The sequence below is a fragment of the Bacillus rossius genome, chromosome 12 (assembly GCF_032445375.1).
Source record: "Bacillus rossius redtenbacheri isolate Brsri chromosome 12, Brsri_v3, whole genome shotgun sequence".
Classification (NCBI taxonomy): Eukaryota; Metazoa; Arthropoda; class Insecta; order Phasmatodea; family Bacillidae; genus Bacillus; species Bacillus rossius.
Genome location: NC_086339.1, coordinates 5,709,050 through 5,722,370, shown reverse-complemented (window position 1 = coordinate 5,722,370; position 13,321 = coordinate 5,709,050). Strand labels below are relative to the sequence as shown.

Here is a 13,321-nt window from a genome sequence, read left to right as displayed (position 1 = left end):
AACAAATTTAAATTTAATTTTTCTGACCCATGTACTTTGTTACAATTTTTTGTCCAGAAATGACTTTCCTTGAATTTCAAACATAAAATATTAAGTTTTGGTTAAATGCTACTTAATTGCATGATATAACCTGCATTTGGTTGTTATGTGGTGTTTTGACATTCTTTTCGGTGTTCTTTCTGTTTTATCGCAATTCTCCATATATTCTCGTCCTTAGTGATAACTTACATAGCCGTTTAATTATCAGACTCAAACATTTTGTTTTTAAAACTGTGGTTGGTGGTTAATTTAAAAATCTTGACTATCTTGCAAATCTGCACCTAAATGATTGTTTCCCTTTTTTTTTTTTTTACAAATGTTTTGTGTTTATCTTTGCACTTTGAAAATAATGCAGTCATTAGCTGCAGTAATTCATGACAGTATAATTTGATATATTTTTCCTTTACAGGTTTTCACTTCATTACTTTGAGATGAGGACCCCGAAGCTAGAGGCGCCTGCGGCCGGGGTGTCCAGCGGGGTGGCGTGGATCAGCGCGGTGGCACCCCTGGACATCATACAGGCCTGCCACCTGTTCCTTCAGTCGGCGCCGTCGCACTTCCGCCGGCTGTGGGACTGGCCGGAGATAGTGTCGCGCTACCTGCCGCAGGGCTCCATGCTCACATGGTGAGCTGCCTGCTGCTTTCCTCAGCTCCACACGCGCTTGTGAACCATCGGTGGAGTTCACAGTTGGTCCTGGATACATGAGTCTATTGAAGAAATAAAATGCAATGCTTGCAAAGTAATGTGTAATGCATAGAGCCCTGAAAAAAAGTAGGTGTCATTTCTTAAAAAAAAAATAGTATGTTATCTTGGCAATCAGCAATGGCGGCAGCAAACTCTAGCAGATGATATGTGCACTGTGCTACACTAGCGCTCCTGTTAGCAAGTATTGAAAATACGCACCTGGAGCAGTTTGTGAAAATTGTGTCCGTAATAAGGTACAATATTCTTCATAACGCAAATTGTTTTTGAGTTACTATAACAACATTCCGTATGAACTGCTCATATAGAATTACAGTTTTCCTTTTACTTGACACAATATATCAAATATTAAATATTTCTTCATGTAGGAATGGATACTACAACTTTCATTAATATACATAATACTTCTTTTATTTATCTTTTAAGTAATGTGTAACATACTAAAAATGTACAATATTCAATCATTGTGAAGGCTTAAATAGTTCTGGAATTTTTTTTGTGAACAAGTTCACAATGCCAGTGAGGAATAATTCTTTACATTCAAACAAAATCAAATGTACCTACTCTATTTGATATAAGAGTTTAGTTACTCATCTCCAAGCAAAACCAAATCACATCGTTATTTATAATACAAAAAAATATACTTTTTTTACAGTAGGGAGTTTTACAATATAGGTGTATATATTTTTTAAATTAATGAAAGTTCTGAAATCTGTAAGTGCCCTTTTAAGACAATGGTCATGTTCCTGTAAATTTTTTTAAGTTAAATCGTACCTATATTAGATGTTTATATTTCCTCTTTCTTTCTTCAGCGTGTCTGTCGGGAACATGAAATGACTTGACGTGATGTATTAGATGTTTATATTTCCTCTTTTTTCTTCGGTGTGTCTGTCGGGAACTTGGAAATGACTTGACGTGTGTCCCCTCGTCTGGACATGTAAGCACGGTGATGTCCGGGCAGGCTCAGCGTCCAGTGCGCGGCCGCGGTACTCCACATGAGCGCGGCAGAGAGCGGCCGGTTGGCCGCGCGGCACCTGTCCGCCCGGGAGCAGCGGGACTGCGCGCTCGCCTGCGAGGCCCTGCGCGAGGAGCTGGGGGCGGCCCTAGCCGCGCCCGGCCGCGTCCCGCCGGCGCTGGAGGCTGCGGTGGGCCCATGCGCGGGGCTGCGCTACGTGGTTCCCGTGGCCGGCGTGCTGCTGCCGGTCCTGCCCGGCCGAGGGGTGAGTCTCCGCGCCCATGGGCGTGTCGCAGAGCCTCACCTGCGTGGACGGACCGAGTCTCGAATTATAGCAGCTGTACTTGTGTCTTTGTCTACGTGCATCGTGTGCGCAGCATGAGGCACTTACGATCACAAAGATACAAAAGCTGAGATACGCTCCCACTGTGCATGGGAATGATGGAAATTTAGTGTTGTAGAATGCAGATGAATGAAAAAGAAACCACCTGTCTCACGTCTAATTTATTGTATTTGGCTACTCCTGACTTTCTACAAGATCTTTTTTTTTTCTGCATATGGGTCGCACATTTTATGCCAATTTTTTTCGTTTATAATCCATATGTGAAATTTTCATTTTGGTGAAGAAAAAAAAAATTAATGTTGCACTGTGTGGTTAAATATGTGCGTAAATAACTAGCCTGCGTTGCTTTTTAATAAATATGTCATGAGTAAGTATATGTTGATTGAGTAAAATATCTCTGCAATGCTTGTAAAACATTATGAACTGTGCTGTTGTGCTGCGTATACCGCCTATCGGGCGGCTGCCTGGCTGCTGCTGGTAAGTGACTTAGCCGTCTGCCGTCGGGCTGCCCTTGAGCCTTGAGGGGGAAATCTAGAAATGAACCAGCCAGATAGTGTGAAAGAGGGGGCGTACGGGGTACGGGGTACGATGACCATGCAGCAGTATTTATGGTTCTCCCTCCCTCTCTCTTCATAAATGTCCGTGAACTGGCACTGTACACAATCTTCACATGTCTCTCTTGACAGGTTTTTGTGACAAAACTGTGTACCTACAAACATTGTTTTTGCGTGATATTTCCCACTCTTCCTACTGCAACATTTCATTCACATCAAACCTGCCGTAAAGGGTTTTTATTTGGGGGACTGACAGAAAAAAAAGACAATAAAATAGATTCCCATCTTTTCTCTCACATGGACAATAAAGAATTCACTTGTATTATACAAATTTTATCAGTTTTTGGTGGAATAAATATTACAAAACAGCATTTATAAAAAAATAAAAAATAACATCAAAATCCTCTATTTTAAAAACAAAATTGGACTAAATATAAACCATGAAATCTTGTCACTAGTAATGCGTAATGGTGGAACACCTATTATACACAGTTGATAGCAGTAAACTGTGTAGGTTGTTGGGCTTACGTGCAGTGCACCCACCAGTCTTCTCTATTGGTGTTAATTTTGTCAAACTGAATAGTCTGTGTGCTACTGTGCTTACAGCGCTGAGAGAAAACGCAGAGGGATGCGGAACTGCCAGCGACAATCTGGTAGTATTATTTGGGTCGTGCCGGCAGCACGTGTGGCCAAACAGACAAGAGGGACATGTCTGGAAACAGGCAGTCGAGACCGAGAGCAATAAGCCATTCAGGATAGGGTTCTCCTGAATGGGCGGGAAGCAGCAGCACAAAGCGGACGTGAATGGATGTTTGCCTCAGTTGAATCGGCGGCAGGCAGGGCAGGCGGAGGAAGGAACGAGTGGTAGCCACAAGGTGGGTGGACGGCTGGGTGATGACAGTGGCCACACCCTCTTTTATCTCGTATCTAGCGGCGAGGACAGGTAACCAATGGAGAATGAGCGTGGAGCTGAATAGCAGCTCATGTTGAGTAGGCAGGAGAGGAAGCGTGGGTGAGACTCAGGCGTTGTAGGTCACCGAAGCAACAGCCGGTCGGGAGCTGAAGTGGGGGCACAGCCGGCGCTGTGGCCATGAAGGGGTGGAGAGGGAAGACGACACGGGAATTGCAGTCTGCCTAGGTCATCTGGCAATTTAACAAACATGTTTGAAAAAAAAAATCAGTTGAACGTCTGCCGAGAGCCACAGGCTAGTGATCAAGTCTTCCAGGTGGGTGCTGTACTGTAGAGACAATGCGAGTGGTTACAGCTAGTCTGGACGGACCAGGAGCGTGGCGTGATCCGCAGGCCGGCGAACTGTTCCTGCACGTGGTGCCGACCACGAGGAGCAACCTGCGCCGCCTGGCGGTGGCCGTCGCCAGCGGGAAGGCGGTGTGTCTGGCGGGCCCCGTCGGCAGCGGCAAGACTGAGCTGGTGGAGCAGCTGGCTCGTCTTACAGGTTATATGCACGACCGTACCTTTGAATATATATACTGTATAGAAGTCGCCAGCCCAGGTTAAAATTTCTAATACGGTTTTGAGGTAGTTTGTTAATTCACCGCCGCAATCGCCACCATCTCTAGGGCATCGACTTGTGGTGGTCCCTAGCGGACAAGTGTCGAACTCTTCAGACACCTCTTCCCCCTCTCGTTGAACGACCTTGAGCTGCTGTGAATGATGGGTGGGGGGTGCGGGGAATGACAGAGGGCGACAGTGCTGCGCTCTAACGTGTAAATAACAACTAAGACGATACAGGGCGTTACGGCAGCGCCCTGCAGCGGTGAAGTTCCCAAGCTGCTCATCATACGCTGAAAAACGTAGAGTAAATCCTATCCACTCGCGACTTCTATACAGTATATATATTCAAAGCCCGTACCTTGACTCGGTGGCCTTTATGCTCTCTCGCATGGCCTGACGAAGGGACTGGGTTTCACAAAGCCAATTGCCAGCACCCTTTAGGTTTCAAAGCATTACCTCAAGCCTCCCATGGCATAAGATAACTGTAGAATGTAGAATCCTACTGTTACATTATTATTCTTTTTTTTTTCTTCACCTGGTGATATAATTTTTCTTTGATTTGGAAGTTAATGTGGGTACTGGGGTCAGTGGCTATACAGTTGCTGCTTTGTTCCTGGTTTGCAGGAAGAGACAGCTCCGTTTTCGTGAAACTGCAGATGAGTGAGGAGATGGACAGCAAGTTGCTGGTTGGGACGTACACGACCACCAGCACGCTGGGAGAGTTCAAGTGGGCGCCGGGGATTCTCACCACGGTGAGTGTGCCCACGCGACTATACGAGCGACACCGTGTCAATGCAGCTTCAGAGAGTTTGGCTCTTTTAATTTTATTTATCCGTGGAATTAAATGTTCACGTTGTCTTGTGCAATGAGATGTGAAATATTGAGCATTAAAATGTTTTTAAATTAGTTGGTTTTAATTATAGTGTGCATGTGTAGATACATGCACGAACACACAGACACACGTGTCAGATCTAAGTTTTTCTCAGCTCGGTTCCGGCTGTTTATTTAAAATGCGGTTCTCGGTGTGACCGCCATCTGGGCAGGCTAGAAAAAATGGGTTGATGGATTGGAAAGAAGGGGCGGGAGACTGCAATGTCGACCCCGTTAATTTGTCAAGATTTAGGAACTATTGTTTTTCCAGGGTCTCAAGGGACTTAAAGGGAAGTTATAATGATGTGTGTGCATGGGTCGGCCAAAATTTATGTCCAGGAAATCTACTATATTTTTACCAGGAAAGATTTGGCTTTTAGCTTTCCGAGGTACTGGTATTATATTCACAGTGGCGGTTAATTTTCTGACAATCAGCGGAACCAAGAAATGGGACCGTCTCATCAAGAGTACAGTAAGAAGAGTAAGAGAGTAGAGTGTGTGTAACTTTTCAAATTGTTGTACTCATTAAGCTTTGTATACATAAAGCATGTGATAGACAGAAAAATTATTTGTGGTTCATTTATAAAACTGTTTTATTTTTTTTTGGTGGGTGTTCATTTAGTACTCATTGACTCCTCTGGGCAAGCCGAAGTGGTCCGATCTGTCACTCTTAGGACACGAGTACAGGCTCCAGTGACTGTAAAAGAAGGAATGATCGTAGATGAGTTGGTGGTTGTTTGTGTGTGTGGTTCAAACAACACCGTGAGCTTATCAGTGAGTGTGTTGGTGTGCGCAGGCGCTGACGAAGGGCCAGTGGCTGCTGGTCGAAGACATCGACCAGGCGAGTCCGGACGTGGCGGCCGTGCTGTCGTCCGTGCTGGAGCAGGGCTCCTTGCTGGTGCCAGGCTGCGCGCAGCCCGTTCAAGCGGCGGCCGGCTTCCACTTGTTCTTCACCCAGAGGTCAGTGCAGCTGTCGGCAGTGCGTCTCTACGGCACGTACCTATCTGGCAGTGGCAGGTTGTGTAAAGAAGACCCTGCCGGCAGTCCTCGCTGGTCGCTCCGGGGCTGGGCCTCTCCACGGGGTCCTCCGTCGTTGACACACCGTGGCTGGGGGCGTGTGCTCAGGCTGTCGCTGTCTTGGAATCTGCGGGTGCGCCCTCCGATGCTGGCAACCCCCACCTCGAGGCTCGAGGAACTGACTCTGTGCTAGCGAGTACGCCGCGGCCTCAGTCCTGGTGTGGTCAAGGTGACGGGTCCACCTCGCTACTCGCTGGGTTACCTGCTAGGTTTATTCATGTGGTCTCTTCGAGGATACGCTCTCACGAGCATACGATCTCCCGAGCGGAGCTGACGTCCACTCACCGAGTCACTCGGTATACTCCCTGGTGCGGTATTCCAACCAACCACCCACTCTGACGTCAAGCCTTAACATATCGTCAAACCTAATCATCTTCCTCTCAGACCCCTACTCCTGATGACTAGTCCACGACTGGCGACTACGTGCTGCAATGCCGAGACTGAAGTTCGGAGTCGTTGGACACAGTCGCGCCTGGGACTCTGTTTGAGAATGTTCGACCACCGCACGGGCGCCGAACTCATTCACTGACCCAAGGCTCGAGTTTCACTGCATCATCCATGTCTCACTGAGCCATAGTCAGGTATCGGTGCATAAGGCGCCAGGAAAAGTTGCAACTGTGGCAAGTGCCATTTTAAGCTAACCAAAATGTGTGGCTTTGTTTTAATTTAACCAACCATACACGAGAATTACTTTATCCTATATACCTTTGTTGGGAAATAATTTTTTCTGTAGGTTTTTGACCGTGGATAGTAAACACAAAACCTTTTTCTTTATTGGCCATGCCTACACTTGGATGTGCATTTTACTTCTTTAATCTAGTTCTTCCTATGTGTAAAAAATCTATTAATAATTTTTTTTTCCACCTGCTCTACCGATCGTTTGCTCATAACCGACGATATATCTAAAGTGTTAGAAATGTGTGTGACGAAATAAAACAATGTGACTTTTTCAATTTCAGAAGTAGCAGTCGGCGGTACGCATCTGTAACAAATCTTTTGAAGGAGCAGTGGTTGCAAATAGCCATTCATCCCCTCACCAAAAAAGAGCTGTTAACTGTTGTGAAGGCGAAGGTAATTGACACTTATAATTTAAATACATAGTACCTAGTTACATACTTTTAGGGTTGTTTTATGCATAATGTAAAAATTTATGTTAACTATTTGGATGGAGAAAAGAAAACCTAGACTCTGCGTGTGTGGCAGAGATTATAAAAAGTATTATGTATTGTATATCTATATGTTTGTATATACATATGTATTTTTCCAGTTCCCATTGCTGGAGAAATGGGCCTCTCGCATTGTGCGAATATACTTGCTGTTCTCCGATGGGAATCATCACTACCGTGATGGTGAGGCTGAGGAACAAGTGGTTCTAACCAAGTTTCGTAGAAGCCACAATGCAAGACACATATCCACTAGGTAAGGATGATTGATTACTTTGTGAAAATTAAGAAAACATTTTGTTGAAAACAGTATTTGATGTGATAGTGTGTGTGTTTTCTCTTACTCTAAGGTAGAGTGTGGTTATTTTAATGTACTCGATTTAATTAGTGTTGAATTGTCCTTGTGTTACTGAGCTGTAAATTAAGTTGATGACAATTTTGTTTTCTTATACAGTTTATTGCCTTTGTGTTTTTATTCTGTAGTTGAAAAAAATACTTAAGTATGTAAGTGAATTACTTTATGTTCTTTTCATTTCTTTTTTATAACTTTGTAGCGTTGATCAACCTGATGAAAATGTGAGAATTTGTTCTTGTGTAGGGACTTGATGAAGTATTGCCAGCGCATTGAAGAGTGTGAAGAACAGGTGCTCTTCAGACATGCAGTAGACATATTTTGCTCTAACATAGCAGACAAAAGTAAGTCAAGCCTCGTACATATATTGTGGGAGCCAGAATGATTCTATCAATTCCACTGGCTGTAAAGGTTATTAAATTGAAGTTGGTAGATTCTTTCCATACAGCAAAGACTTGAAATTAGAAGTTAGCTAAATAAGGATACATATTTGACTAATTGAATGATTCCCTTTAAAAAGGAGATTCCTTGATTTCAGCAAGCGATTCCCCACTAATTTCTGATTGTGTTTTTCAATTATGTGTTGTTTTATTGATCAAGGTACGTATTGGTGTAATTAAACAGGTGTCTTGTTTGATTTGATATTAATTTTTTTTTCTCCCCAGATACAAGAGTGAAGTTGGCTGTTGAAATAGGATTCGTCTTGGGTCTGGCAGAAAACATTTCATACCAATTGTGCGTCGAGAGAGTGCCGCACTTTGAAATGATGCAGTCGGAGCTTCAGATTGGTGCCGTGAGCTTGGACGTATCCCACGTGGCCATCTCAAGCAGTTGGTGAGTGATCTGTGGCAGTTACAGTTCCTTCACTGCTTGAATCAATTACACGCACATTCTTAGGTTTAAATCTCGAGCACTGTAGTGCAGTGTCTTCTTACTGCGGCAATTGGTGCAGTCATGTCCCACGGACGCATGGCCCCCACAAAGGTGGGGCTGGGTGGACCCCTGGGTCCAGGACCCGGGCCCCATCCCGGTTTATTTTTATCCCAGTGTGTGAAATTGAAGCAGTGCGGGCACTGCTTAGCGTTCCTTCCCCTCCTTTCCCCTCCCCTCTCCTCCTTTCCCCTTCCTCTCCAACTTCCCCTTCCTACCCCCCCTCTTCCTCCCTTCCCCGCCGCGCCACCAGCGCACTCTGCCGTGTATTGTTCCCGGCTATATAACCTCGGCACCTGGGCTATTTGCCGCAGTCTTCCGGTCGTTTGACACGAGGGCTGCCACTTGGGGCTGGCGTCGCGTTGGTATGTACTCGGCTGTGAAACTTAACGTCTGTAATTTTCAGTAATTAGTATGATTTCCTGTTCTTGCTTACGCGTCGTGGCTGTGCTTTCATTTTTTCATTTTTGCCATTTTTAGTAATGTTTGTAATCTCTTTTGGACCCTTCAGGTCAGTGCTTAACTGGATTCTTTGCCTTAGTCTCTTTTGCTCACGCAGAGTACTACCGGTAGCTTATGTAACAGTGTTCTTCTGCGGTTGTATATGGGCATGCCATGATGGCTTTGGACACTTCTTGTCAAGCTGCGTCGTAACGGTAATCGTAATTGTATGTAATTGTAAATGTAATCTCTTTCTTTCTTTCATGTTGTTGCCTAGCGGGCCATATGATTGTGCTACGTTAAACGCGTCATCAGCTTGCCCCATTTATTGCACCATTGTTTTAACTTGTTTTGTATGTATGATTCCCGTGGGATGTTTCACTCACAATTCATAAATGTTATGTGCATTGTATGCTACATTTGTTACAAATAAATTACACTGCTTGTTAATTGGTATATGGACTTTGTTTTTTGCAGCACCAGCAAATATCTGCCGTTAGTCTTACTGGAAAGACTCCTGTTATTTCTTGTTTATGTTGTTGTCAGTTGTAGGTGCGGCGACAAAATTAAATATACATACTCGATGGGGTTATTTTAAAGTAAAATAATCTTATAAATAAAGCTTAGTTTGGACTTCTAAAATAGTAACCATAATTTTATCCTGTATTTTCAGGTTAAATAACGTTCTAAAAAGAGTGTAGGTAAGAAATAACCATGCAATTATAATGTAGCACGTGACTGTAAAATTGGGGAGGGGGGGAGTCTCTGATCCGGGGTCCTGGGCCCGTGATCGAATGTGGAGGCCATGCACAGATGTCGAGTCACACAGGAACTGAATTCTCGTCAGGTCAGTTTAGTATGCAGACTGCTCCTGTCAGTGTGTGGCCAAGGAAAAAAAAAATAAACTTTGCAGATATCCACTCATTGGTTTGAAATTGCGTGAAGCAAAGACCAGTGATGGATACAGACGGAGTTTTGCCATCGGCTTTACATTACCCATTGTCAGCTTACAAATCTCCGGCAGACTTGTCAGTCGGCTGTGGACAATGCCACGTGCATGTGTTTGCAAACGTTATTCCTAACATCAGCAAGTTATTGTAATTAGAAGTTATCTAAATTAGGATACATATTTGACTAATTGGGCGATTCCCTTTAAAAAGGAGATTCCTCGATTTCAGCAAGCGATTCCCCACTAATTTCTGATTGTTTTTTTTCCCAATTAAGTGTTGTTTTATTAATCAAGGTATTGGTGTAATTAAACAGGTGTCTTGTTATAGTAATTGGTGAGGAGAGTATTTAAATTCAGTAGTTATAAAATATGAGACATGTGTTTCATTGCAACTGATTTGATAACCCATATTTGTTCAATGTGACGCTCATTCGGACAGTGTTTTATTAGCAACTAAGTGGTGGTTTATTCTCGGGCCACGGCCGGCTTGCGGACGGCGCGGAGACGCAGCGTGACCGTGTGTCGTGTCGCAGCGGGCGGAGGTTCTCGTGGACGCTGCCGGCGGCGGCGGTGATGGAGACCATGGCGTGCAGCGTGCGTGCCGGGGACCCCGTGCTGCTGGTGGGGGAGACGGCCACGGGCAAGACCCTGATGGTGCAGCATCTCGCGGAGCTCACCGGCAACAAGGTGGTGGTGGTCAACTTGAGCCAGCAGAGCGACCCGGCGGATCTCCTGGGCGGGTAGGTCCTTCGTGCCACTGCTTCCTGTGGGTTGAAAAAAAATCCGCACAGCATCACTAGGGAAATAAAAATTAATCGACAATTTCAGAGAAAAAAAAAAGATCCCTATCAGAGTAAAATTTTTAAAATGAATAATGATAAAAACTCTAGTCTTGACATTTCTAAAAATGTTAAAGTAGGTTTAAATAGTTTGGTTTTCTTGTACCTATGTACTGTTTGCCCTTTAAGCACAAAATTAAATATATATATATATATTTTTTTACATTACATACTACATAAAACAAACTGTTGTACATGATGGCGTCGGTAATTATAGGGTTTCGCGCAGAAATAATCAAATCCCATCAAATTATTCCCGGAAATTAAACTTGTACGGTTGACAGCATTGGAAAAAAAAAAAAAACTGGTAGATTTTCATAGCCTTTGATCTCTTCGTCGCACCTTGTTATACATGTAAAAATAAGACATGAATAAAATACATTAAGGGTGTTTGTCCCGTTCCGGGTCATTGTTTTATTTTTACGTTCAACACTGTTAATCTTGTAGATCTTTTTAATGGCCGAACTTCAACTATAGATATAGTACATACTTTTCGCATGATTAGCTGGCAAAGTTGAATTTTTAAAATTTTTCTTTTAAATTATTTGTGATAAATTTTGGTTTCGAATTCATGCTGTTTAATGATCAATTAGTTGCATTTTTTTTATATGTAAATGTACAGTGAGCCTCATTAATTCAACATTCTTGGGTTGTACACTTCCTTTAATCTAGCGACAGTTTGTTTGTCTGTCCGTCCTTCTTTCACGCAGCAACGGATCAACGTGATTTTTGTGCATTAAGATAGTTTATGGGTCAGAGAGTGACATAGACTACAATATAATTATGAAATTCCATCCCTAAGTGAGTGATAAAAGGGGTAAACTCAGTTTTATAACAGAAAATCGTAGTATGTAGGTCATAGACACACAAACATTGAGTTTGTGTAATTTCTGTTTGTTCGCCACACAGTCACATAGTAAGGTCCGGTGTTTCAAAGAACCATGTAAATCACTCTGACGAAAGGGGCACCAGAAAGAGTCTAATAAATATGGACTATAATTAATAATTTACGTTAACTAATTTTTAAGTGCTATGTACGTGAATTGCAATCTCCAATTCATAATCTTTTTCACTAACTCATCAAAACTTTGGGGTCGCAATTTATTCAAAGTCGCCTTAATTGCAGTTAAGTTTTGAACAATATTTGTGATAGTGGTATGTCTTTTGTAAATTTAGTGGAGTTTTGGTTTTGTTTCAGGTACAAGCCAGTGAACGTGTTTTGGTCACTGCACAGCGAATTCGAAGCTCTTCTGGAATGTTGCTCGGATCGCAAGACCGCAGGTGTGGTGGCAGCAGCGAGGGTATGTTTCCAGCCAGGTTGCTGGCGTAGCGGGAACAATTATCGCTTGTTAGTTGGAGATAGAAGAAACCTACATGTGTTTGCCTAAACATGTAGACATTTGATGTATACTTGAAATTCACACACTATTTCAGTATAGCTAAATTTGTAAAATAATATTAATATGATAGTAAATGTGTACACATTGGCCAATTTGTGTGTATTCATAAAGCGTGACAGTGTAAATGTAGGTTGTTTCAGGTTACAGTTCGATACATTTTCGACCGTATTAGTAACTGTAACTTCTATTGAATTTAGTGTAAATTTTCCTCCCTATCGTCTAACTTTCCACTTGTTTGTGGCAGTTCACAAGCAAAGCCCTTCTGACTACATACGGTACTTCACGTCAGCTCTTTGATTCGGCCGATGTCTGGTTCGTGTGTCGTTTATCAGAAGTTCTTCGCCGCCCGCAACTGGTCGACGTGGCTGTGCCTGCTCTCGAGGATCAGCTCGTCCGCCCTGCAGCGCCAGGGGAGCCGCGCGGGGCCCGTGCCGGACGGCGCAGCGCAGCTGTCGGAGGCGCGCTGGCTCGCGCTGCACGCCCGGCTGCAGCAGGTGGACAAGCTCGTGAGGAGCAAGAGGCTTCCCTCGCTCAACTTCGTGGAAGGAGTCTTGGTGAAGGCCGTCACCGAGGGTGAGCGGACAGCCGTCCCGTTTCCGCTTCTCGGACAGCTCCGATCGAGAATTTTTCCTTTAATGACTTGGATATATTTTCAGCTTAGAGCTCATAAAAAAAAAAAAAAAACGTATTGTGTTAATCTAATTATTTTTGAAGTGAAACTTCTTTGGGCACGATGAGAGTAGAATTGACAAGGCCGAATTTTAATGCGATTCTAAACTAACGTAAATGTGAAATATGTGCCTAAAAATTATTTAAAGTAAATAAAATGCTGAAAAATACATTTACTCAAAAAGGTAATCTGTCAAACCTTGTGAAAACTAATAAAAACATAGTTTAAATGGCATTTATAAATAAAATAAAATACCAAAATTAATTACAAGAATATGAAGAATGATAAAATACTATTACTAGAGGCAGAATATTTTGTTGTTATTGTTTTTATTTTTTTAAAATACTGTTTTGTAATACTTACTCTTCCAAAATAGATTATTTTTATGCCTAATTTTAGGATAAAATGAGTTGTTATAAATTAGTCTAAAACAGATGCATATAGGACAATAAAAATAATTTGGCGAGCGTTTGTGGTTGAAAAAGTAGTTCAATAAAAGATGCACAGTATAAAATTATTAAAT

At 43.0% G+C, this 13,321-nt stretch overlaps 1 protein-coding gene across 1 annotated transcript in view; it reads left to right on the top strand.

The window, feature by feature from the left end:
• The window catches only part of LOC134537439 (midasin-like), a 109,504-nt gene that overhangs the window by 2,987 nt on the left and 93,196 nt on the right, over nt 1-13,321 (top strand). Inside the window, 12 exon segments of the mRNA XM_063377875.1 lie at nt 449-664; nt 1,704-1,962; nt 3,898-4,048; nt 4,732-4,859; nt 5,774-5,937; nt 7,014-7,125; nt 7,322-7,473; nt 7,816-7,913; nt 8,235-8,403; nt 10,423-10,629; nt 11,927-12,029; nt 12,461-12,701. Of these exon segments, the coding sequence (XP_063233945.1) occupies nt 449-664; nt 1,704-1,962; nt 3,898-4,048; nt 4,732-4,859; nt 5,774-5,937; nt 7,014-7,125; nt 7,322-7,473; nt 7,816-7,913; nt 8,235-8,403; nt 10,423-10,629; nt 11,927-12,029; nt 12,461-12,701 (2,000 nt within the window).